General features: G+C 37.9%; 1 protein-coding gene across 5 annotated transcripts; it reads left to right on the top strand.

The window, feature by feature from the left end:
* Positions 1-1266: 1266 nt before the first annotated feature.
* Positions 1267-27549, top strand: SRSF11 (serine and arginine rich splicing factor 11). 5 transcript variants are annotated; one of them, XM_060773717.2, is made up of 13 exons: positions 1267-1652; positions 7511-7644; positions 11712-11821; positions 13560-13652; positions 14880-14929; positions 18264-18391; positions 21081-21162; positions 21289-21303; positions 22153-22284; positions 22624-22713; positions 25174-25269; positions 25996-26134; positions 26254-27549. In XM_060773717.2, the coding sequence occupies exons 1-13, from the start codon at positions 1525-1527 to the stop codon at positions 26440-26442; spliced, it is 1386 nt and encodes a 461-aa protein (XP_060629700.1). In that variant the 5' UTR covers positions 1267-1524; the 3' UTR covers positions 26443-27549. The 5 variants fall into 5 exon arrangements, with proteins under 5 accessions (XP_060629700.1, XP_060629699.1, XP_060629701.1 ...); XM_060773716.2 differs by having other exon boundaries at positions 26251-27549; XM_060773718.2 differs by lacking the exon at positions 21289-21303 and having other exon boundaries at positions 1268-1652; positions 26251-27549.
* The last annotated feature ends 114 nt before the right edge of the window (positions 27550-27663 follow it).

Below are 27663 nucleotides of genomic sequence, written 5' to 3'. Positions count from 1 at the left end.
TGAGGGGCCACTACTGAAAGGGCCCTGTCTCTTGTCCCCACCAGTTGTGCCTGCGAAGAAGGTGGGACTGAGAGCAGGGCCTCCCCAGATGATCTTAAACTCTCAGATGGTTCATAGGAGGAGATACGTTCGGACAGGTAAACTGGGCCAGAACCATTTAGGGCTTTATTGGCTAAAACCAGCACTTTGAATTGTGCTCGGTAGCAGACTGGCAGCCAGTGGAGCTGGCGTAACGGGGGTTGTATGCTCTCTGAAGGCCAATCCGGTGAGCAATCTGGCTGCCACCCCTTGGACCATTTGAAGCTTTTGAACAGTCTTCAAAGGCATCCCCACATAGGGTGTGTTGCAGTAGTCAATGCAGGATGTAACTAGAGTGTGGACTCCCATGGCCAAGTCAGATTTCCCAAGGTATGGGTACAGCTGGCACACAAGTTTTAATTGTGCGAATGCTCCCTTGGTCAGCGCCAAGACATGGGATTCCAGGCTCAGCAATGAGTCCAGGATCACACCCAAGCTGCGAACCCACGCCTTCAGGAGGAGTGTAACCCCATCCAACACAAGCTGTAACCCTATGCCCTGTTCAGTCTTACGACTGTCCAGGAGTACCTCTGTCTTGTCTAGATTCAATCTCAATTTATTGATTTGTTTACGACATTTATATATGCCGCCTTTTTCAACCCAAAGGGGACTCAGAGAGGCTTACAAGCATTTGATTAAATAGTGTAATTGAACATAGGAATACGGAATAATGGATGATGAGACTGCATTCTGATTTTACTGTTGAGGTGCTAATGATTGTTATACTGATGTTTAATGATTTATGTTACAATTGTTTTTAATTGCCCTATACTTGTCTCGTGATGTTTTGTATCGATGTTGTTCACCGCTTTGAGTCGCCTGAGGGCTGAGAAAAGAGGTATATAAATAAAGTAAATAAATAAATAAACAAACACACAAGTTATATGTAAATACTAGTATAGCACAATATTAATACCATACATTCCCATATTGTACTATACCATTATACTGTAATATTATTAGTAAAATTTAAAGGGTGAGCAATTCTTCACTCCTGTAGTTGACGCCTCGGACCCTCCTGAGCAATTGCAACCTCTTTCTCATAAAGGAAACTGCAACAATGTTGTAGCTCTGGGATCAAAAGCACCACCCACTCTTACGCATGCGCAGTGCAATGTTCGAAGGACAGGGCCATGCGCGTCATACAGGTTGGGAGGCGTGCTTCTGAGCAGGCGCAGGGGACGGCGCGCGGAGGGTTGTGGGATATTGCGGCCCAGGCAGGCAGGCAGGCAGGCGGGTAGCGGAACGTTCGCCCGTTCGTCGGCGGTTAGGAAGGGCGCGCGGGAGAAGGGGGCCGTCCTTTACCCCGACGGGAAGCGCGGAGGGACATACCCGCTTCAAAAAAAAGACAAGAAAAGGCGATTTCCTCTCCTGGTTCTCCAGGACCCTTGACCCCCCCTCCCTTCCCCTCGATGTGTTTGTAGTGCCGGAGCAGGAGGCAGCGCGATGGCTTCAAGCAGCGGCACCGATGTGATCCAGGTCACCAACGTCTCCCCGAGCGCCACCTCGGAACAGATGCGGACCCTCTTCGGCTTCCTGGGCAAGATCGAGGAGCTGCGCCTCTTCCCTCCTGAGTGAGTGCCGCCTTAGGAAGGCTGCGGCCTAGTCGAGGCCTCGCGCTCGCGTGCTAGGCCCCGATTGGACGGGAGGCAGAGCAGCGGGCGGGCGGGGGCGGAGAGGGGGGGGGGGAAATGGGTGAGCGCGAGGCCCAGGCAGAGCTCTTTCCCCACAGAAACGCCGTTTCTTCCCCATTTCAAGATTTCTAGCCACCCTCCCGCCGTGGTTCGTAGCCCCCCCCCCCCCGTCCCGTCTTTTATGAAGGAAAAGGCCACATACAAGACGGGTAGGTCGGCCTGCTTCCACAGTTGGGACAATAGACTTAAACCTTGTGTTTACAAGATATTTCTGTGACACATTTTAAAATAAAAAATCCCACTCTGGGTCAAAAGCAGGCACGGGCAAACATGGGCCTTCCAGGTGTTTTTGGACGTCAACTCCCACAATTCCTAACGCTTAAGCGGCTGAAGGGGAAAAGGAAGGGGCCTGAGGCTGTTAGGAATTGAAGCCCAAAACACCTGGAAGGCCCAAGTTTGCCTAGGCCTGGTCCAGAGTCATCTTTTGGTGAATTAAGACTTAGCAATACATATTTCTTTGTGAATCCGAATTGGACCTGAATTATGTAGTTTCGTTGTGCTTGATTCCTTTCACAGACAACATGTCTTGACGATACAAAGACTCTTAACAGTTCAGGCTGTTTTTTTTTTTTCTGTGAAGGCCAATAAGGATCCCGCTAAAGCAGGCATGTAGCGGGGGGGGGGGGGGGGGCTTGAGGGGCTTCACCCCCCCCCCCAATTCTCATGGTGGTTCGCGAAAAGGCTTTACTAGTGCATTATTTAAACTGTTATGTTTATTCATATGATCTGATCACCATACTCAATATATCCCATATGCATGGGGGTATTGGGGTAATGATACAAAAGGTTTGCTAGGCTAGACCATCTTTCACTCAAACTCAGCCCCCCCCCCCCCCGAAACTCAGCCCCCCCCCGACCCCCCCTGAAAAAAATTCAGCCCCCCCCCCCTCCCCGAAATGAAATCCTGGCTACGGGCCTGCGCTAAAGACAAAAATTATATTGTCTAGGGTAGGGGTCCTCAAACTAAGGCCCAGGGGCCGGATGCGGCCCTCCAAGATCATTTACCCAGCCCTTGCTCAGGGTCAGCCTAAGTCTGAAACGCCTTGAAAGCATACAACAATCCTATCTCATCAGCCAAAAGCAGGCACGCACTTCCCATTGAAATACCAATAAGTTTATATTTGTTAAAATTGTTCTTCATTTTAAACATTGCATTGTTTTAAGTGTTTTTTGCACTACAAATAAGATATGTGCACTGTGCATAGGAATTTATTCTTTTTTTTTTTTCAAATTATAATCCGGCCCTCCAACAGTTTGGTGGACAGTGACCTGGCCCTCTGTTTAAAAAGTTTGGGGACCCCTGGTCTAGGGTTTTCAGGAGCATAGGGCATGAATGTATGGTTTTTCCAAGTTAGTTTTAACTACATGAACAACAATCAGAAAAGTACTGGCATGGAGACATACAAATTTATTTATTTTGTTGTATTTATTTCCAGCATTTCTACCCCATCCTTCTCAACCCCCCAAGGGGGACTCAGGACGGCTTACATTTGGCACAATTTGATGCCATTAAATATAACAACAAAGCAATATAACAATTAAAACAATAAATAGAACATTAATTAAAACAATAAAACAGTATTAACTGCCGTATCACCATTCCAGTCAAATTCCATATCCAAAGCGCTATTTATGCCTGCTGTCCAAAGCCTGGTCCCAGAACCACAACTTCAATTTCTTCCTAAAAGACAGGAGGGATGAAGCCAATCGTACCACGTTGGGAAGTATGGGGCTAATTTGGATTGAATGTGTGCCACGTGCCTGACAGAGATAGAGCCTACAAAGATTAAAGGAGTTCTTTCACAGTATTTATTTATTTACGATATCTATATATCTCCCTTCTGAACCCCGAAGGGGACTCAGGGCAGCCTTACAATCAGCAGCAATTCGGTATACACAATTATGATGCTTTGCTTCCATTTTATCTTACACAATTGCATCCAGTAGAATCCTTGGTTTTGTAGTTTGATAAAGTACTATAGTTGTTCTCTATCAGAGAGATAGGATGGCTTGATGTTCTTATGCAAATATGCATTTGCAGGATCATTTAATATGGATGAGGTCTACTTGGAGTGAAAACCTCTTCTGCTTCATAAATTCAAAAATATACAGATCACTTTATTTTTCTCACTAAAGTAAGACTGCATTCTCCATTTGCTAGATGTTTTGGGCTACAGATATAACTATCTAAAATCACTGTACTGGTTCTGTAAAGGATGGAAGCTATATTGTTCAGAAACTAGGATTTGGCCACAGAATAGCAGCCAGGTTACTTGCCCGAGCTGATTCTAGGGAGTACACCCTGTTGAAACAGCCCCACTTGCTCCCCATTTGTTTCAGGGCTTAATTCAAGGTGCTGGTTTTAACATATAAACTTCAGTCCAGGTTACTGACACACCGTGTCCCTCCATACAGACTGGATAGACTTCTAAGGTCTAGTAAGGGAGATCGTTATCTCAACACAGTCCCTGGTCAACATGCATTTAAAATCACTAGAGAAGTTCCTGAGTTGTGGAACTCCTAAGCTGCCAGAGAAAATTAAATCGGCTCCCACCCTCAGAACATTTAGGAAAGGTGTGAAGACTTTCCTGTTCGAAGCAGCTTTTAACTGAAGCAAGGCACTTATGGATACAGAAGAATGGAAGATTTTAGACTGGTTTTAATTTTTAATGTTTAATAATACGGAAGGTTTTTGGGGATTATTGAACCTCTATTACTTGTTTGGTTACAGTTTTTAATTATTTGTCTGTTTTTAAATATCATATGAGTCGCCTTGGATCCGTTCTGGAGAAAGGCGGCATAGAAATCTCCATAATAAATAAATATAGTTGAACACATTCTTTATTGAGTTATTTTCATTATATCCCGCCTTTCTCCCAGAATGTGATTCAAGGAGTTTCAAATGGTGAAATTCTGGTACTTTTCATGTGGCTAAAGTCTTACCACATTTCACTTAATTTTATCATGTTTAAGTCATATTTAGTAAGCAGGATTTATGGAAAATATATGTGGTTAATCTTACACGATGTATTAAAATCTCAAAAAATGTCTTCCAGTATCCTCTAATAGCTAAATTGAAATATTTGATAGAAATGAGGGGATATTTGATTGTGAAGTATGCATTTCAAGAAACATAGGCTAAAATCTCAAAAAATCACACTAGAGACTGGGAGTTGCCTTATTAGACATAATATAACTTATTTATGAGTGAACAAGTGTAGAATTGCTTTGTTAATGATATTTAAATGTTGTGTACAGATCCATTCAAAAATCTATTCAATATTTTCCTTCAATTATTGTAAATATTTTAAGACATTACTCCATAACATGTGCTTTCCCTTACCGTTTTTATATATTTTAAAAATATATAACAAGAAATGAATTAAAGCCCATGAATGAATGTCAACATAAATAAGTTAGTCCTAGAATGTCAGATTCCTTTTCATACTGGAAGAAACTAACACAGCTTTCCTTTAAGGATTTGCTACAGTGGGTGATGCCAATACCATGGTTTGCATATTGTTCTCCTTCTGAAGTATTATTATTATTATTATTATTATTAACTTTATTTGTACCCCGCTAGCATCTCCCGGAGGACTCAATGCGGCTTACACAGGCCGAAGCCTCAAAACACAATACAGTAAAACATAACACGTCAGTAGAAAACACAGCAAATCAATAGTTAAGCAAGCAACAACGACAGTAATCATGACACTTTAAAACTGGGCTGGCCAGCGCAATGGGGTACAGGGTTAAAAGTGCTGGGATGGCAGGAGGAACGTAGGATTAAAATAGTACGGTGTGCAGTAATGTTAATTGTACTAAAGTGCTTCTAGGACTTGGGTGGGGGATTCCTAATCTGAGAAGGCACATCGGAACAGCCAAGTTTTTAGGTTCTTTCTGAAAGCTGCTAAAGTAGGGGCCTGGCGAAGATCTTTTGGAAGGGCATTCCAAAGTCAGGGGGCCGCCACAGAAAAGGCCCTGTCTCGTGTCCCCACCAAGCGCGCTTGCGACGTGGGTGGGATCACGAGCAGGGCCTCCCCAGATGACCGGAGCGAGCGTGTGGGTTCGTAGATGGAGATGCGGTCACGCAGGTAGGGTGGTCCCAAACCGTTCAGGGATTTGTAGGTGAGCACCTGCACCTTGAATTGGGCTCGGAAAATAAATGGCAGCCAGTGGAGCTCCTTAAACAGAGGATTTGAATACGTTATTTGAATACGTTATTAGATTATTATTTCTTTTCCTTTTGATATATAGAATCACAGATTTGGAAGAGGCCATAAGGGCATCCAGTCCAATCTCATTCTCCCTTGCACAAATACACAATCAAAGCAGTATTGGCAAATGGCATCCAGCCTGTGCTTTAAAACACCATAGAAGTGACTTCACTATACTCTGAGGCTGCATAGTGAGAAATATGCTACAAGATAGTGAGAAACGATAAATATTCTGAGAAACTTATGTAGACTGAAATGAAAAAAAAAATCATTCCAGATTGATCTGTCTCTGAGAGGAATGTATTGGTGGTTGGCAGATTCTAGAAATATAGTATTGCATTATTTGTTTCCATTTTTAGAATTCACAGAGCACTATTTGAAATAACGAAGAGAGGAATGAATTGCGATTTTACTGCCACTAGAGGTCTCTTATTCTGAGTTTTTGTTTATCAGTTTTGTTAAAGTATGCATTACTGTTGGGTTTTTTTTAGTATACATTTCTTTTTATTTTCTTAATTGTTTTATTTATTTACGTGATTTCTATCAGGCCTTTTTCCTAATACTCGAACAAAAGGTGGCTTATGAAACATTAACATCAGTACTGATTAAAACATACAAAAGTATCAGTAATATATATATACAAGTTACAGGTTGAGTAACTCATATCCAAAATACTTGGGTCAGTAACTGCTGGGGATTTCAGATTTTTTTCATTTTGGAATATCCATATTTGCATATAGGTACATGATGATGTATCATTTGTTTCATATATACTTTATAATATTTAAATTCATGTAACTTGAAAGTAATTTTATGCAGTATTTTAATATTTTTTTGCATGAAACAAATTTTTGGACATTAACCATTAGAAAGCAAAGGTGTCACTATTTCAACCACCTATGTGGACAGTTTTGGATTTCAGATTATTTTGGAACTTGGAAATCCTGATAAAGGATACTCAACCTGTAGTCTAAAAAAAATTAAAACTTAAAAAATATATAACTATTTAAATTTCTTTAAAAGACAATATAAAAATCAGGGAAGACACCCCAACATTAAAATTCAATTGCAGCTCATTTCAAGAAACCTGTTAGAACAAGAAAGTTTTCACGTGCCAACAGAAGGAGAGTAAAGCTTGGGATCAGCTCCCTGAAATATCCCTTGTTTCCACCAAATTTGCCCAGGAAGATGTTGAAACCAAGAGGCCTTTCCTGAAGATTGTGGGCATGCTTATACAGAAAGATATGAACTTCTGGGCCAAACCATATCTTGTGGTGTGCAACTATTTATGACTTAATAGCTGCATGGTATACAACTATTAATTTATTTTTGCTTTTAGTTCCATGTAATGGTAGCAAGCAAATCCTAGCTGTTGGTGCAGGTTGATAACAGTTGCTTCTTTTTTCTTGCAGTAGTGCAAAATGAAAAGGTTGCCACAGTTCATTTTCAGTTCCATTTTAAGTTAGAGACTTTCTTGTATTTGTAGGTTTGTCACCTAATATTCTTACTGTTTTTTTCCAGTGACTCTCCTTTGCCTGTTTCTTCACGTGTGTGTTTTGTAAAGTTCCAAGAACCTGACTCCGCAGTTGTGGCACAGCATCTGACAAATACTGTATTCGTTGACAGAGCATTGATAGTCGTACCATATGCAGAAGGTTTGTGAATTGTTTAATGATCTATGAACAATGGAGAATAAATCCTGATTTAATTTAAGAGCATGAAGTTTAGCATGTAAAATATCTCAGTTATATTTACATTTCTAAAACCCTTGGTATACTAATATATCTACTCTTTTTTTGTAAAACACACCAGATATTTAACCTGCAGCAACATCTGAAGCTTGCCTATCAGTCTTTTTGGAGGGACTCTAAGAATTCTAATATGATTAAGCAGCATTCTTTGGTATTTATTTTCCTTAGATGCCCTCAGTTGTTGCTTTATACTATCTGGCCTATTTTGACCATGATCCAGTCTTTCTCCTAAAAGTGGATTGGAAATTTACTGGCATTTACAGGGCAGTATTCAGTCTACTTCACTTGACGTTTCAGAAACCTCTATCCTTTCTACAAATTCTGGTATACCAAGGGTTTCATCTCTTAGCCAGAAAATACCTCCAAAGGTGCTATATGGGCACTGGGTGTTAGATCTTAATCCACATTTTCTTGTTCAACCTTGCAATATATTCTAGAATTTCACTAAATAATAAACTCTTCTCTCTGTTATTTGTGTGTGTGATTTTTATAGTGGAGAAGGCAAATGCAAAGGCCCTTCCAGATGACTGAAACAGTGGGGTCCTCTGCAGCTACAGGGGATTCTAGACATTAACTAAAGGCCAGCAAGCACTCAAGTCCCCCAAGTGTTTTCCTGGTGTAATCACTTGTTAACAACATTTTTCTCTTCTTTTTCTTACATTTTTAGGCTGTTACAGTAATTTGAAAAACAATGACCAGGGTTGGGAACATAATATAATTCTGTACAAGAAGACTGCTCTTCTAACAAGTTCTGTTGAACTTCTATAGATTCCATCACTACTATTTCAAGGGCAGCACTTGATCAAGTAGTAATCTTCTTAAATCAACCAAACACAGTAAAATATTTACAGTGTTACACTGTCTTCCTACACACATCAGTTGCTAAATTTCCTTGGGGTTAATGGGATTTAAGCAGCATGGTGTGTATCAAAGTGCAGTGTTTTTTGTACAGTACTTTCTTTGGAATAAGTGTTTGCGCATTAACGAGACAGAGAAATGCAGTATGAGGACAAGCACGGCAGGATTTAATTGTTAGTATTAAGGTATTTAACTATCTAACTGAAACTATAATCAGTATAAGCATCTTCTAATCACTATCCTTTTGAAAATGCCTGCCAAAACTATTATTTAGGGATTTCATTATTTCCACGTTGTTTTGGGTGAAATTTTGATCTTGCATTTAAGGACAAAATAGATGTGACAGTAGTGGTATGTTTAAACATGAATGTACCCCAATTTCATAGAAAGTGGTCTGAAAATCCATCTTTAACTGTAAAATTGGTGCATGGGTGAAGAGTGCAGAATCCTACCTGTGCCTGCAGCTTAATTTTCTTATTGTGTCTTTGGTTTTTTCCCCGTTTTTCTGAGTGTCACTGCTGGAAATGTGTTCTCTGCTTGCAGAAAGGGGTGTGGGAGAGAGAAGCAGCAGGTTGGGGTAGGCTTCAGAGCCTTTCACTGGTGTGTTATCTCTCTTGATGTTGATCCTTTTTATGTGATTGGGGCAAGGCTGCTACTGTCATACCTACTTTGGCCCTAATCAGTGGCAAATGTTGCATTAGTAAAGTGGTGTTTAAGGACTTAAATCATAGTTTGAAGAATCATTGATGTAATAGTTTCCTCTTTATTTTTTCTTTGCACAAGAATGCTACATAACCCATAATGTGCCAGTAAAATATCAGCCAAAGACATAACATACAAACCTCCTTTGTTGAGGATTTTCATTAGATATGTAGTTTGTGGAGGATTACAATCCTGGACACAGTATTATGTCAGAATGATATACCATTTTGAATGACTTCATTGTTCTTGTCATTCTTCTTCGTTTATGGAAGTAGATGGGCTTCACTCTTCGAAATTCTGATTTCTGCCAGGTACTTAAGCATTATTCAGTCAGATATTTTTAATTCAGTGGGATGGCTCATAGACTTTGAAGTATATTCTTAAATATACCACTGAATTTAAAACTACCAGTTTTTATTTTTCTGGTCATACGTTTTGACATTGCCTAACTCAAAACATTCAAATACTGCATTGTGTTGATCATAGACCTGTATCAGCCACATTCCAGTTCTTAATCTATTCATATATTGGTGTTGGTTGTTGCTTTGTGTTCTAGACTTAACACAAAGTTCACGGTAAGAAAAATAGTATTGTAAACTTCACTATTGAATTCAAGGATTTTCAAGGAACTCAAATATTAACAATGGCTTTGGGTGGGGTTGTGTAGGTTCTTTGGTTAATGTTTGTTTCTTTTGTCTGTTTCTTTTTCTTCATTTCTACACATTCATGCAGTATGTCATGGTTCTAACAAAGCAGCAGTAAAAAACTCTTGACGCATGAAAATTAACTGGTGAGGGGCCTCATTGCTTCTTTAAAAAAATGTAGTTTTATTTCTGAATAACTTTTTTCCTAAAAATGAGAGGATCAAATGCATGACTACTTAATGGATGCAGATCTTCTGTGAGGTGTCTCAAGATAAGAGGATGTTTAGTTAAATGCCAGAAATGTTATAGTTGCACTAAATGTGTGTAAGCATAAATAATATCCTCTGAGACATAATTTTGCATGCAAAATTATCCCATAATCTCTATAGATATGTTTATATTGATGCGTTAATGCCCTGTATCTAAATGACCTCCCTCTCCCTCCTTTTCCCATCATAACTTTTGGTATTGAAATTATGACAGCTCAGTGACAGAAGAAAGATAACAGTGCTGTGTATTATACATTTGTTTATATTATCGGCACTTCTCAGTATAGGTGGAAGGAACCATTACCTTTATTTAACAGTGGTTTTTCTTTTTTGTTGTTGTGTTTTACAGTTCTTTTCCCTGGTTCAGCCTGAACTATATACCAGGCCCTGCTGAAAATACCACCCAACAGTTTTCTTCTGCAGCTTATCCAGTTTCTCTTAAGTGCCCTGTACATATTGTATGTTTTATGATGAGATGCAGTCTTTTAAATATGTATTGCAGAAACACTACTGGTATTTGCGAATATATAGTACAGTTATCTTATTAAACTCTCATATTGGGGGCTTGGGCACATTAACAGATTAATCCATATGTATAGGGCTTTTGCTGTTGGTTAAAATAACAACGATCAGCATTACTGTTTGTCTCACGTTGGACCTTTTGTAAGATTATTCTCTTTTAGGGATAGACAGAAAACTAGACACTTAGCAAGCCACAAGGCTGTAGATTAGATGTTTCTTCAGAAATAGCAGTCATAGCTGTATTCTTGGTACAGAAAGCATGACACACATTGGAGCATGTACTTTACTGCACAGGTAAGGAATGTTCCACATTTTAGGTGCTTACAGAAACACATACACCTGGACACACATGCAGAATCTATATTTGGAGCTCTGTGGAAACCTCCCCATCCATGTGACATGTCAGCAAAAGCCCTACATATTTCCTTACCTTCTCTTAAGATTTACAAAATTGTATGGTAGGTGTAAAAAATCTTAGTGAACTGTACCATATTATTAACCCCTAAATCAAACTTTTTTTGTCTTGTGTATCTTGATTTTTCTGTGTGCTTTATAGTGAAGCAGCCGACACGAGTCGTTGTTCATAATACAGCTTTTGAAAGTTGAGAGCACACCCCTGGAGAACCGACTGTGCTTGCTTACGTTTGGTTCATGACTTAAAAATCGAGTACAGGTGATGAAATCTTGGCAGTGTTAACAAAAAAGTAGTGTGTATTGTGCTATTTTTTATTCTAGAACTTAACCTTTTGTAGAGAAAAAGGAACAGTCAAATTTCACACATTGAAGTTTCATTCTGACATACAAATTAATGATAAAATTTTAAGAGATCAAACATTGTATTATAGCCAACATAAGTACTTTCAGCAAACTCAGGTGGTGTTTCAGGGAGACATTTTCTGGGTGTATTTGTGTGTGGTTTTTTTTTATTAAAAGAACATTGATGGGTGTCTTCTAATGCAAAGTTGTCTTTCTGCAGGAGTTATTCCTGATGAGACTAAGGCTCTGTCACTCCTGGCTCCAGCTAATGCTGTGGCAGGTCTTCTGCCGGGTGGTGGACTCCTGCCTACCCCCAACCCACTTTCTCAGGTAAGATTTCACATTTTGTGGTATGCAATAGGACTGTACAATATATGCTTATGCTGGTTTATTTAGATCAGGCCTCTTCAACCTGCAGCCTTCCAGATGTTTGACCCTCCCAGAAGCCCTAACCATCTGGTCCAGCGGTCAGGAATTCTGGGCGCTGAAGTCAAAAACCTGGAGGGTCACAGGTTGAAGAAGCTCGATTTAGAGTTATATTGTATTTAGACTAGTACTAACTTTTATACCAAAATATTCTCAAAATGCATACAGATGAGTAAATAGTTTAAGTCTATAGATTTGTAAGTAATAACTTGCAGGATCTAGTTAAATGAAGGTTGTAGAGATAATTGGGAATATTTCACTATTTATTTATTTATTTATTTATTTACTTCATTTATATACCATTTTTCTCAGCCCTTAGGCGACTCAAAGTGGTTAACAACAATAGTTTCAATACAAACATTACAAAATCATTGGAACATTTAAAAACAATAGCATAACAACAATTAAACATCAATATGACAATCATTTACAATCAATATGACAATCATCAATAGAATAAGAATTCAGTCTCATCCGTTATTCCATGTTCCTTTGGAAGTACAGCCCACAGATTCTGCCTCCAGAAACCAAATCTTGATTTTACAATTTTATTTAATGGATACCATTTTACTATGCCATTATATGTCATGGGACTTGAGTTTCCATGAATTTGGGTATGGATGGAACTCCTGGAACCAAACCCCAATGGATACCGTAGGTTCATTGTACGTACTGTGACCTTAGTCCTGTTTATTGTCCTAACTATAAACCATATTTAATCAGTGGGATATGCATATATTTTGATGTATCATTCAGTAGTGGATTTGTTAGGAAGTACTACTGGTAGTTCTGGTTGGAACTATCAGTAGGATCCAAGCCTATAGCATGTTGCCTTGAAGGCTGAGTGAAATTTGCTTTTCTTTGCCAAGCTGACCATTTGCAGCAAGTGAAATGAAGATCAGCAGTGGTTGCAAGTAGCAAGTAAGAGTTCTGAGTTCTTCCTCATTCTGTAGAAAATGGAAGTGTGAAAAGCCAATTTAGAAAAGAGCAACACATCTTCTAAAATAGCCAATTAATTTGAAGCTTAATTCTTAAATGCCATTGAAAGTCTTCAGTCAGTTCATGGGTGAGTATTAGGTTATTGCTGGTTGATAGTGTAGCCTTTGGATCTCTGAGGTCTGCAGTCTGTCCAATTAATTATATATATATTTAAAAAACAAAAGAATGGGATGTGAACCTGAAAACTTGAAGAAACCGTCAGTCACAATAGCCAGTGATATGTGGGTTGACTTGCCAAAAGGAAGTGTCATTGGGGAAAAACCATAGTATTTTGAAAAGGTACATACTCTTCCAGGCTCAGTCACTGGAAACTCAGTTAAAAAGGGTTTCAGCTAGCAAGTGATAGGGAAAGATAATCCATCCAGACTCCAGAAGGCTGCTGCCGGTCCAGTGATTATATGTTTAGAGGCATAGTGTGTAGCATATGTCCTTTTCCTGTGCTTTTTTATATTAATGCCACTGCATATATGTTTACAGAAGAACTCTGTAATTCAATCAGAACAGTTAGAAACTACTTCCTGTAGAAATAGCGAACACTGATTGCAATAATTTTTGTCTACCCAGTTAAGCAGAAAAACAGATGTGCTGACGTGCTAATTATTTTCCTTATTATTGCTTATTGCTGTAATTCTCTTTATTACAGATCGGTGCCGTTCCTTTGGCTGCTTTAGGAGCTCCAACACTTGACCCAGCCTTGGCCGCTCTTGGTCTTCCTACAGCAAACTTAAACTCCCAGGTATGTTGCACACACATTCTTTAGTTTCCTGCAGATTTTCAGTTGGGAACATTTACATAATATTTTAGTCTTTTGATGCAGATATTGACATGTTAATGACAGATAACAAACACATCAAAGAGTTGAAACTGATTTATTGGTCAAATATTTTAGTATTTTGTTTCCGAAACACTGCTTTAATGTAGAGTAAGATTGTCCTGTTTCTAACAGATCTGTATTGTAACCCCATCAAGTTTTTGTTTTTTTTTAAAAGAGAATAGAGTCCTGTAAGCTTTGTTATGTTACCTGGGCTTTGTAACATGCACCTAAAACCAGTAAGAGATCTGAGGTATGTCATCAATGTGCTGCCACTTTTTGGTGAAGTAATTGATTTGCTGAGAGCTGATAAATAGGAGCCTAAGTCAGGCAAAACATTAGGTGAGAATTTTCTTTTGGTGCGCCACTTATCTTCTTGGTAAAAAAAAGAAAGAAAAAGAAAAAAAGAGAGGGAGAGAGAGAGTAAGCCTGAGTTTCTTTCTGGATTTTTCTCCACAAATCACCTTTTTGATATTCGTTTTTCATTTGATTTATATGCAAAGGAATCATATAGCACCTCTGAGATTAACTGAGAGACATGTTGATAACATAAATTTTCGTAGATTTATATATACTTCATCAGAGTGGTGTCTAGAAAAGGCCTTTATGGCTATGAATATTCAAGCAGTATATTCAAATAGCAATACAAATGCAAAACCTATGGCATAAGGATGAAGTGACAAGTTCAATTTTAACATTGGTTGTTGGGAGACAAAGGCAGGAGGAATTCTGTTGTCTAAAACTGAGTATATGCATATGTGAATAATGGAAGCTAGAAACTAGAACTGAGATATAGTAAATAGCCAAGAGAGCCTTTATGAGATTGGAATGTTAACTTGAGTTGTAATATATGTCAGAAAACCATTGTCTTTGTTCAACCCATTGTTGATGGACTGGTGTTTCTGGATATATCTCAATTCTGCAGTTTCTTTTTCCAGTCTTCCTTTGTAATTTTCGTTTGTTTAAAGATTGTTGTTTTGAGATGCAAGATTGAACGTCCAGGAAGATTGATTTAATTTTTTAAATTAATAATTGCATCATGGATTATATGAATTAAAATAAAAACTACTGTAGCCCCTCCTCCTAGTAATCAGTTGTGTTAATAGTCAAATCCCATATCTAAAAGCAGCTTCTTGTTAATTTTCTTTATAGTCTCTTGCAGCAGATCAACTACTAAAGCTTATGAGTACAGTAGATCCAAAGTAAGTATGAATTTTCATATTTTCATTGTAATGAAGTTGGTTTTGTGAGAATTCTTTTCATAATACCAATATCAAATAATTGTTAGGAAAGGCTGTTTATAGACTCTCTTTGGAAGTGTTGCTACCCTGGCGTGTTTAGTCTGTTTTGTTTTACCAGCAGATACAGTGTGGTGGAAACTTAACATTCTTCTGCAAGGGTTAATGACATGCAACTGCCCAAGCAGGCTATTCTTGCACCTTCCTCCTGCCATTCTTAAAACCCTACCTTTCTCACAGACAAAACAGTTGCTAGTTTATTTCTAGTGAAACCTGATAACTGCTGTTCACCTCCTATTCCTTCTTGCCTTTTTCTTATTTTTTTCCACCCATCCACCATCAAGAGTGTTTGTAGGATGATCCCACTCCATTAAAAAAATCTTCAATAACTGGGAGCAGAAGTGAATTTTTATTACAGCTACAAACAATGCAGCCTTGATGGGGTCTGTGAAGCTCATATATCCCATCACATTGCCCATTCCACTATATTACTAAACAGCAGTTCTTATCAACAAGACTGTAAGAATATTATATAACAGTGAAGAAAAATACTGTGGACCAAATTGAGAGTGGGCATTATTACTTCAGAAACTCACTACATGTTCATGTTTGGTTCACAAGAGGGGAATACTATAAATCCTCTATTTACTGCGTCACTCCTTGTTGTCTGTGACTATAAGAATAGTGCTTTAAATGTAAGATATTAATAAGAGTGATTTAATTTGGTTTTGTCAACAATCGTCATGAATTTTCTGGTTTTGAGCTGATATCATCAATTGCTCATTAGCATTTTTAGCACTAAACTGGGCATGTAGAATTCATAGACGTCTCCTTCTTAAAAAAAATAAAATTTATTTACATTTAAAAGGGATTTTGTTGTATACAGTAATAATATTCCATTATAACAAAAGCAGGAAAATAAAAATGCAAAAGAAGGAAAAATTACCACATTAGTTGTAGCTTTCTATAAAAGCTGATTAATTGTCCAATTATAAGTAAATTTGTAAATGTTCTCTATGCATTATTTTTTCAAATGTTGCAAGTTTGTTAGAGCTTCTTTGTGTTGTATCATAAGTGAAGAAAACTTACATCTCTAGCAATGATGCATTAAATATTTAGCATTCCAAATTTCAAAAGAACATGTAAATAATTCAAAAGAACATACATGTCCCTGAAAGTCAAGGAACTTTTCAAAATGTTTATCTGATTTCCTTCCTTTCTAAATGTAGCTACAATGGGATAACTTCACAACATATTTATTAAGGTAGCATTAACAGTATTGAATCTCTCAAAGAATTTGCTGATTTAGAAAGCTCATTCTTAAATAGACATTTTGACAACCAGCATGCCTAAAAGAGAAGTTTCTTTTGAATAACATCTACCCTATATACTCATGAGTTAGTAAAAAAAATCAAGGCCCAAAAACTGGGTCAACTTAGCTGCAGGTTAATGACAGTTCTCCCTCTCTCCCTTCCTCCTTCTCTCCCCCCCCCCTCCCCCCCCCCCTCTCTATATATACACGTAACTAACCACCCCCTTCTCTGAGTGGAGTGGTGAAAGGCAAGGATTTAGTCCATCTCAGGAAACCTTTAAAAACACCAACTCCTGCTATCATGCTACTTCAGGCCTTTTTGAATGCTTGTGCAAGGAAATAGTAGCAACCAGGAGCAGCTGACCCCTTGAGGCGGCACTAGTGCTGTCCCCTCTATGAGGAATGATCCTAGACTTATCTACAAGTTATATCACGATCCATAATTTTGGTCCCAAAGTGTATCCTTGACTTATACATGAGGTTGACCAATAATAATAATAATAATAATAATAATAATAATAATAATAATTTCCTGCAAAATTGCAAAGGGCTAAAAGCTCATCATCAACACCCCATATCAGATGGCTCCTTACCTATTATTGGATGTACCTTCCTCCATAAGGTCAATTTCTCATGAGCATATGAGTCAACTGATGAGATAGTATTTGCCATACAGTTCTAACTGATGAAATGGTTGGCAAAGCACTGCCCTCCTTTATAAAACGAGAGCCACATATTCAGCTAATTCTTATTAAAAGCCTGTTTGAACAATATGGTGTTGCATGAGAGTAAAAAGCGAGCAAAAGGGGGGGACAGCTTAATGGGCTGGAAGCAGCCACTGAGAAGGGTCCCCTAAGGTCCTCGCCAGACAGATCTGCAGTGATGGCAGCGGACCCAAGAGAGAACTCTACTCCAAGGATCTTTACACTTTAGCACAGGGGTCCTCAAACTAAGGCTGCATGTGGCCCTCCAAGGTCATTTACCTGGCCCTTGCTCAGGGTCGACCTAAGTCTGAAATGGCTTGAAAGCACACAACAACAACAACAACAACAATCCTATCTCATCAGCCAAAAGCAGGCCTACACTTCCCATTGAAATAATAATAAGTTTATATCTGTTAAAATTGTTCTTCATTTTAATTATTGTACTGTTTTAAAGTGTTTTTTTGCAGTACAAATAGGATAAGTGCAGTGTGCATAGGAATTCATTCATGTGTTTTTCAAATTATAATCCAGCCCTCCAACAGTTTGAGGGACTGTAACCTGGCCCTCTGTTTAAAAAGTTTGAGGACCCCTGCTTTATCAGGTTCATAAGTAGATAGGTTTTTCATATATTCTGGTTATAAGCAGTATAGGTCCTTTATAGGTTAGAGAAGGTACAGAGGGAACATGAGAACCATGTTTCAAGATTTAAGAGGGTGTCCCATTGAGGAGGAGGGGAAAGACTGCTTTTCTGCGACCATAGAGACCAGGGCACAGTGGTTTCAAATGGCAGGGAAAGAGATTTGACTAAAAAGATTAGGAAGAACTTCCTGAGAGTAAAAACTGTTGGATGGTGGCATAGGCTGCCTCGGAGTGTGATGGAGTCTCCTTCTTTGGAGGCTTTTCTGCAGATGTTGTCTATCAAGCCCGCTTTGATGATGCCTTCTTGCATGGCAGGGGGTTGGACTGGATGGCCCTTGGAGGTCTCTTCCAGCTCTAGGATTCTATATCAGGAGTAGGCAAGATGGCGTCTAATGGATACACTTTTTCTCTCCTGTCCACAATCTCATCCTGACCAAGTATAACCCTTTTGGGATCCAAACGTTTCCCATCTTTCCTTCAATAAGCCGCCTTGAGTCACCTTCGGGTTCGAGAAAACTGGGATAAAAATGTCGTAAATAATAAATAAATAGCCAGCATTTCAATTTATGTTTGGAAACAAAATGAAGGGGATATTCTTGTTTGAGATATACCTATAACCTATTACCTGTTTTTCTTACTTCAGGCTGAACCATGTAACTGCAGGCCTCGTTTCACCAAGTCTGAAAACAGATACCTCGAGTAAAGAAATAGAAGAAGCCATGAAACGAGTACGAGAAGCACAATCCTTGATCTCTGCTGCTATTGAACCAGGTAAATCAGTCTAAAATATCCCTTAAATCATCTTGCATTACAAAAAGCATATAGTGCTCATAACATCAAATTATTCAAATAAGTAGAAATGAGAAGTAAAATGCTAAAATAAATCCAGTTGTTAGCTCTAATCAGATCAGAACAAGGAATGAATGAGACTTTTTAATGACTCCTAAATGTTTGTGAAGTTGCAACGTGAAGTTCAATCCACTAATTAGCACTAATAAGTCAATTTAGCCCATTACTTGTAAGTAAGTTTATTCAGTGCTTAGACCATAGGTCTTTCACATATAAAGCAAATAGATAAATACATGAAAACTAGATTATTAAATACAATATGAAATACACAATTAAAATCTTATAAATCATTAGAAGTGCTACATATATTGATGGCAAGATGCACCCTTAAAATACTACATACTGTATGGACTCACACCTGCGTAATTAAAAACCAGATAAAACCAAATAGATACAGCATTATTAAAACTACATAAACAGCCTCTATTAGTTAAGAGCAGGGGTCCTCAAACTAAGGCCTGGGGGCCAGATGCGGCCCTCCAAGGTAATTTACCCAGCCCTCGCTCAGGGTCTACCTAAGTCTGAAATGACTTGAAAGCACACAACAACAACAACAATCCTATCTCATCAGCTAAAAGCAGGCACATACTTACCATTGAAATACTAATAAGTTTATATTTGCTAAAATTGTTCTTCATTATAATTATTGTATTGTTTTTAAGTGTATAGGAATTCATTCGTGTGTTTTTTTTTTCAAATTATAATCCGGCCCTCCAATAGTTTGAGGGACTCTGACCTGGCCCTCTGTTTAAAAAGTTTGAGGACCCCTGGTTAAGAGGATGGTATCGGCAGGATAGGATGTGAGTCAGTGGGCTCCAGTATTTTTGTTTTTACTCCCTGTCCTTGAAATGGGAAACAGAAAATGCAATAGGACTAGCCCTGAGTCAACAACACACCATAAGGCTTCTAAACAATTGAAAATTGATGAACTCTTCAGAGAGGGAACTGTGAGTATACCTGACTTAAACACCCATTACTTGTAGTACCAGATAGCATACTTCTTAGTACCAATTGAAAATAACTAAGTCAAAATGTGTGAGCAGCTATGTAAAAGGGGGAAAAACATGTTAGAGATAGTTAGAAAAATTATCTGGGGAAAAACATAATTCAGTGTCTCAGAATTACCATGAGTGTAGTTTTTAGTTGTGGGACAAATCACAGACTGTGAAATAAATCAAAGACCATTTGGTGTTAATTTTTACAAATCCCTCCTTTTTGTACACTTCTAAACAGTTCCAGAAGGTTTACAGACTTTTTGAAACAACACCAGTGGTAAACTGGTGAAATAGACTTCCCAGACAAATTTTCTTAGATTGAGGTTAATAGTTGTATAATTCAAGTCTATACCAAATCACTGTCCTCTGTCAAATGCACTGTGTTACAGGAGAATTTTCTGTGTAAATGAAGCCAGATTTATTTATTTTTTCCATTTATGAATATTTACTTTCCAGCATTTCAGTTTCTATCTCATCAGCATAAATTGCTTTGATGAGTCTTGTATGCTTTAGAGCTTATTTTAAGTCTAGCAGGATACATTACTTTAGGCTGCACCAAGGCTGAGTGATGGAAATGATCACTGCATAGAATTGGAAAGAAGCATGTAGATTTCTATGTTGCCATCATGGCTAGTAATAAACATAGATAAAGTCATTTTATAAGCATTCCCTATGTAGGTAAAACATGAGAAGTGTGCAAAAAGTATAAATGTGACAGAGATGCTTAATCTTACACAAATGAAATAGCTGTGTAAGTAATATTTTGACTGTTGTTTTAATGTGTTTTATTGTGCTAATTTGCACAATTGTTTAGGAAATGAATGAATAAATTTGATTTAAATTTAATTGTGTGTATTTGAAATCATTGTACCAATTCATCCTATTTTGTGGTGATATATTGCTGTTCATATGGGAAAGGTGAAAAAATGGGCACTCAGCATTTTCAGGATCCAGATTTCCATGTCATTTGATGTGGCCTTCCAGTTGCTGGACTACTGTATTCCTCATCATTAGACATCATGACTTCGGCTGATGGGAGTTGTGATACAGTAATTTCTAGAAGGCTGCAATTTGTTCTGTTTAGTCAGGATAGTGGGGTTTGAATTTAGATGGAAGGATTTTGGGTATGATGCCCGACTTAAAATTGTCCTTTAACCTTTCCCCAACCTCAGAGTCACAAGTATGTTGCAATTCCCATTACCCATGTCTGATGAACCAAAGTAAGGGAAGCTTTCTTTCAGTAACATCTGGGAACCCAAACAGGGTGAAAACTAGAGAGCACTGACCACTGTGTAAAAAAATATAGTTGGTCCTCTGTATCAGTGCCCCGTTGAAGGTAACCATAAAGATAATGGGACCTTGAAGCAAATAAGTTTGACATCCCTGCCTTAGGTTAAGGTGTATTTGTATATCCTGCAGTACGCTGGCATTCTCAGAGTCAGAAACCTCAGAACTCACATGATACTACATTTTTCTAACACAAAAATAGGTAGTTTGCTCGCCGCTTTTAGAATAGAAAGCCGTGTCCTGTGGCAGCTTAAAACATTGAGAAAGTCCAGAAGGATAGGTGTTAACTGATGGTTTTAATGATAACATTATTAATCATTTAATTTTAGATAAAAAAGATGATAAGAGGCGGCATTCAAGATCTAGATCACGTTCAAGGAGGAGGAGGACGCCATCATCTTCTAGACACAGGTAAAACTTCATATTCTAGGAGCTTATTGATTAAATTATATTGTGGACATTCTCTCAGACCCTAACCGTATCTGTGGTTCATCTTATTTTTTCATATCCTGCCCTTCGTCCAATATGGGACCCTAGAAGTCTCACAAAAAAGTAAGGCTCAAAGGTTGAGTATTACTCCTAGACATTACAGTGCTTTAGTATTGTGAAGCTGTTCCCCATGAATTTGAAATATGATACTCCCCACTGTGAAAATTACATATTTGACTTTAAACTTTTTAAAAAATATACTTTTTCATACGTTCTTCCAAGTTCACAATTATCACTCCCTGAACTATTTCAGTACAATAGAAATAAATAGTTTGAAACAGTGTTGTGTTTCTACACACTGTTGGAGGCTATCAGAGTAAATAATCCATAGTAATGAAGTCCCTGTTTCCTAATTACAGAAAGGCATTTTATGTCTCTTACCATGCATCTGGTAAGTTTTATGTAGGTTTATTTAGGTTTAATAATAAATAAAATGTATTATTATAAGAGGTGGATAACGAATAAAATGTATTATTATTAGCAGAGGCGGGTAACATAAATATTTATTTATTTATTTATTTTGCGATATTTCTATCTCACCTTTCTCAAGCCCAAAGGCAACTCAAGGCTGCTTACAAATTGGCAGCAATTTGATGCCATAACAATCCACATTTAAAACAGTATTATAAAATCAATACAATACAAAAACAATTAAAAACATATTATTATTATTATTAACCTTCCTAATCTATATGGGTTGGAATATTTGTTTTTAAGTTGTAAGATTGCCATGATGTTGAACTTTTCCCGTAGGAAAACTTAACTCGTCCTTCATTTATTCCTTTCCAGACACCTATATAACTTACTTTGTTCTAGTCTTTTTTTTTCTCCTACTGAATCTTACTGCTCTAGTAGTTCATCATCTGTCTTCCTGCAATCAGATATGTTATTTTGATTTTTTTTGCTCAACAGACGATCAAGAAGCCGATCTAGAAGACGATCTCACTCTAAATCAAGAAGCAGGAGGCGATCTAAAAGTCCTCGGCGGCGGAGATCTCATTCCAGAGAGCGCACTAGAAGGTCTAGGAGCACATCCAAAAGCAGGTACCCTCAGAAGACTTTGCATAATACTAAAACGTATTTGGGACAGAAACATGTTAACTATTCCAGCTGAAAGGATGTCTGAACTTCAATTCAGTGAAGAGTTCTGTCACTGAAATAGGAACAAATCCAATTTACACATCTTCCCTTCCCAGTGTTTGCACCATTGTTTCTAAAGGCCTCTAATATTTTGGAGCAGATAGAAGGGTATGTTGGAGGGGGCTGTAAACATTATTCCCCTTAAAGAAAGGGAATATTTCTGAAACAAAATACTTTGTCATTTTGGATTAGAAGAGATAGGGCTTCAATACATGTACTTAATGTGATGTTGGGACATTTTAGAGACAAAAAGAAAGAAGAGAAAGAGAAGAAGCGGTCTAAAACTCCACCAAAGAGTTACAGCACAGCCAGACGGTCCAGAAGCACAAGCAGGTACCATATCTTCTGTTATCTTGACTTTATCTTATGAAAACCGACTTTAAAAAGATTGTGGTTCAGTGGTTTGAAGGAGACTTGTGTCTTAAAGAAAAGCTCTTCTGTGAAGTAAAAGACTTCAGGTTATAAACACTGGAGTTAAACAAAAAACCCTGCATTTAATTATATTTATTGGTCTGATTCATAGTCTCCCCAACAAATGGATGCCTTTAAAGTGATTTATAAGATTCTCTTGGGGTTCCGTTGTGCTAATTTGTACAATAAACCACCAAGAAAATCAGTAGTATAACAACCAAAACAATATAACATCATTAAAATAGTAAGATATTAAATAAGTAATAAAAATATCAACAGGATAATACTAAATGGCAGAAGAGAAAGGCCTTTGCCTGGTAAATGTATTTAGCGATGGTGCCAAGGAGACCCAAACCTATTTAAAGGTAAAGGTTTCCCCTGACATTAAGTCTAGTCATGTCCAACTCTGAGGGGTGGTGCTCATCTCCATTTCTAAGCTGAAGACCTGGTGTTGCCTGTAGATGCCTACAAGGTCATATGGCAGGCATGACTGCATGGAGCACCGTTACCTTCTTGCTGGAGTGGTCTACTCACATTTGCATGTTTTCAAACTGCTAGGTTGGCAGAAGCTGGGGCTAACAGTGGGAGCTCACCCCGCTCCCCGGATTCAAACCGCCAACCTTTTGGTCAGCAAGTTCAGCAGCTCAGTGGTTTAACCTGCTGCACCACCGGGGGTCCAAAACTTATTTAGGACTTGGAAAATCCATACTAGTACTATTAATTACACTGGAAACAGATAATTAGGTGACACAGCGTTGGAGTACTATTTGAAATAGCCAGTTCCAATGAGCAATCATGGACTTAACTGAGTTGTTTTTCACTATAATGCATTACTGTAATCTAGATAAGTTATGAGATGAATAACTACAATCAGCCTGTTTCTCTCTGGTTAAGTGACTTAGTGGAGACCAGGGTTTGGATCCCTAAACTACCACAGAAATCCTGTGATAGTTTTGCATCACGTCTCCTTTGGCAGGTCACACACTCTCAACCTCAGAGGCAGACAATGGCTAATTTGAAGAAATCTTGCCAAGAAGACCCTGTGATAGGTTTGCCTTAGATTTATTGTAGATTTGTTGGAAACAACTTGAAAGTACACAAGAGTTCCGTCTGATATATCAGTCAAAGAGTCTAAATCTTTTGAGTCTAAATCTTTCTCAGGTGGTGTGATTGATTTTTCTTTTATTATTATTTTTTGGCAATTTGTAGATGCTTATAAAAAAATCTCTGTATTCTGCAAGGCAAGCTTTGTGTCTTCTTTTCTATGGTTTTCATTTTCTTTTTGATTTTGTTTGTGAGTGTAAAAACCCTGCAAAAAAGGTAGTGCATTTAAAAAAAACTTCAAAGAGGAAAAAAGAAGTTGATGTTCATGAAGCTTCTCATGCAACACAGCTTGGTCTGTGAGCACCCATATAAATCTGCTCTTTCCAGGAGGACCTAGTCAAACAGCATCTACTAACACAAATGCCATTGCATTTTGACCTAATCTGCATTTATTAACCTTCTTCCAACTGGTTGCTGAGTCTTAAGTTCAATGGAAAAATAATCACTGCTTCAGCTCAGTTATTGGCATTTGTATACTGCTGATATATCACTTCATTCCTCCAGGCAGCCACTTCCAGCTATTTCATGTATATGTTTAAAAGCACGAAGAACAAACCACCATCCTGAGGATGTAGATGAAGCGTCTCCATGGAGTAAAACAATAGTCCTCCAGCACTACTTTCTTGATTAAGCATCATGAAAAGAGTTTTACTGCTGTAAAAAAGTATCTCAGAGTCCCGATTGGCACAGCCTTCCTGGCAGGGAAGCATAGTCAGTTGTATTGAACAAAGCTGAGGATTCCTGAAAGAAGCTTGTTTCTCTTGATTTTTCCAACAAGGTTCATCCAACAGAGTTGAAAGCCTGATTGAAATGAGTCCAAATAGTATCATCCCTGAAGTTGACTAGCAACCACTCTCACAGACATTTTCTCCCACGATTGAAGACTGTCCACTAAGAACCTCTTCTGATCCTCCCCAGCTTAAGAGAGGCTGAACCACTATTGTCTTTTAAAGGAATTGTTAAGATAAGCAGCCCTCAATGTGTCACTCATTTTTTTATCTAAATCCCCAGGACACATTTGCTGACCTTAATCAGGTTGGGCAGAGATCAAGGGCACAAATTGTACAAATAAATCCAAATTTCCTTTTCAGCAAATGAAATTGGTTCACTTAAAGTTGGTAACTTACTACAGAGGACCTCCCTTCCACCTGGTTCAGTAGATTTGTGCAGTTGAGCAAAAACTTGCTTAGAAATGCCTGTTTATGTTTGGATTGAGGTAATAGGAATGGTCATGGAAATTTGTGCGGGTCCTTTGACTTTTATCTTTGATGCCTACAGAGAAAGACGACGAAGAAGAAGCAGGAGTGGATCCAGGTCTCCTAAAAAGCCCAGATCTCCTAAGAGAAAGATGTCAAAGTCCCCTTCACCAAAAAGGTTTGAAACTGTGCACTTTATATGTTTTTAAAAAATGTTATACTGAAGTATGCTTATTATTGCTTAATGTTAATCATTTTAACTGTTTAATCTTTATTGCTAGTACTGGTTTTGCCGGAATTGTAAGCCACCTTGAGTCGCTTTGGGCGAGAAAGGCGGGATAAAAATAAAGTAAATAAATAAAATAAAGTTTTGTGCATGTTATAAATAGGGAGAATATAGCAATCTCAGTCTTTATTATTTCTTTCATTTTGTTTTTTGCTAATAAGTATGTTTTTTGTGGTTTTTGTTGTTGTTAAGTGTATGGGGCATTTTCTTTGCTAATACATATACCATGGCATCATTATTCAAGCAAATAATAAATCATACTGGAGCATGTTAGAAGAATTACAGCTTTTATTTCATTAAATATTCTTTGCTGCAAAAATGATTATATAAACAATTTGTGATCAATGTATTGTTGATATCTAATATCACTGTATCTTGGCTAATTTGTTGCTGTTGTTCTGTTGTATACTCGAAGAAAATATCTTTTCAGTCCAGTATTTGGAGAATAGTCAGATTGGGGTGATGTTGTTAAAGTCTCTGTACAGTTTTCCCCATACCAGCACTTGGTTTTTGTATTTCCCAGTTTTAGTTGTATGATTCAGGGAACAGAACTGAAATATTTCACTATTGTTTCTCTTGTATATCCTCTCAACTTCTTGAAATGCCTTTTCCCTTTAGACACAAAAAGGAGAAGAAAAAGGATAAAGACAAAGAGAGAAGTAGAGATGAACGAGAAAGGTCCACAAGCAAGAAGAAGAAGAGTAAAGACAAAGAGAAAGATCGGGAGAGAAAGTCAGAGAGTGACAAGGATGTCAAAGTAGGTTTCAAAATTTGTTTTTTCCCTGCATCTGCCTGCTGGCCAACTTCATTCTGTCTCCCAAGAGCTTTGAAACATGTCTTACTTGTTTTGCTTTGTGTTTTGTCTCGGCAAAGCAGGTCACAAGGGACTATGATGAAGAAGAGCAAGGCTACGATAGTGAAAAAGAGAAAAAGGAAGAAAAGGCAACAGATTCCACTTCCCCAAAACGCAAAGATTCACCTGCTGAAAAGGGGAGTGGCGATGCAAGGGAATCCAAAGTCAATGGGGATGATCACCATGAAGAAGATATGGATATGAGCGACTAAATATTGCCTTTGCAGTGAAAACAGTTGACAACATGCATCAGTGTCATTCCTGTGTGATTCCTTTATGCTGTACTTGTTTAACCTTTTAAGCTAGATGTATACAACTGTAACTATAACTGGTTGTAAAGCTCCTGATATTAAATACTTACATCAGAATTTTAGAAAGTGGTATCTGGATTTCCATTCTTGTTCTTGGCCAAAATGAACTGAGCAGCCCGGCGATTCTTCCTCGCTTGGTGCTGCTTTTTCCTTTTTGAGCAAAAAGTTGCATGCATCTTTGGCAGGCATGGACTGTTTGTGTTGTATGACCTTTTTAGTAAACCAGCTCACCTACAGTAGTGTTTATAGCGTTTTATTCATTTGCGGTAATAGCAAAATAGGGAATGCACTGGCTGCATGTTAACTGTGGCAAGAACATCCTCATCTCTACAACAAACAGTGGATCTGCTAAGGGTCTTAAAATGTAGACAAACTAACATTAGCTTCATCTGGAGACAAATGTTCTGATAGAAATAGATAATCTTTTTGGCCTCCTGGCTGAATCTTTTTGTTGTGGATTTGTTTAGCTTTGACAAGGTTGAAATGCACTAACCTTTTTTGATGCCCAGTGTAAGGAAAACGTTTTGAGTCTAAATCTTTCTCAGGTGGTGTGATTGATTTTTCTTTTATTATTATTTTTTGGCAATTTGTAGATGCTTATAAAAAAAATCTCTGTATTCTGCAAGGCAAGCTTTGTGTCTTCTTTTCTATGGTTTTCATTTTCTTTTTGATTTTGTTTGTGAGTGTAAAAACCCTGCAAAAAAGGTAGTGCATTTAAAAAAAACTTCACAGCGATTTTAAAATAAGTCTACTTGATAATGTAATTGATCTCAAGTTGTATAAACTAATAAATTTATGTTACAGTCACTGAAGTAGTAACCTTTTGCACACAGTGATTTCATGTTATTATGCAAAGTAGTTGGGCAACCTGTTCTTTTAGTTCTGAAAGTTTTTGAAGCATATACTTTTGTGCAGGTAAAAACAAGAGTAGGCTACAGTCTGTGCCATGTTGATGTACAGTTTCTGAAATTGTTTTACAAGACTTTGATAATAAAACCCTTAAATATACACTGGCATTTGTACAAAAGTGTACTTGTACCCATTTATGCTCTTGACTTGTCTGAAGTTTGTTAACCCGCCCCCAATTGATATTTTCAGCAAATCTAATTTATAAATTAAACC

Source organism: Anolis sagrei, chromosome 4 (assembly GCF_037176765.1).
Source record: "Anolis sagrei isolate rAnoSag1 chromosome 4, rAnoSag1.mat, whole genome shotgun sequence".
NCBI classification, from domain to species: Eukaryota; Metazoa; Chordata; class Lepidosauria; order Squamata; family Dactyloidae; genus Anolis; species Anolis sagrei.
The sequence above is the reverse complement of the archived record's forward strand: the minus strand, read 5'-3'. Positions and strand labels throughout refer to the sequence as shown.

What these genes read in the sequence shown, in the direction of transcription:
- SRSF11 (XM_060773716.2), top strand. Translation starts at nt 1,525, where the DNA reads ATGGCTTCAAGCAGCGGCACCGATGTGATCCAGGTCACCAACGTCTCC. An exon ending in CTGCGCCTCTTCCCTCCTGA is followed by an intron (nt 1,653 to 7,510) that starts GTGAGTGCCGCC and finishes GTTTTTTTCCAG; the next exon opens with TGACTCTCCTTTGCCTGTTT. An exon ending in AGAGTGACAAGGATGTCAAA is followed by an intron (nt 26,135 to 26,250) that starts GTAGGTTTCAAA and finishes GTCTCGGCAAAG; the next exon opens with CAGGTCACAAGGGACTATGA.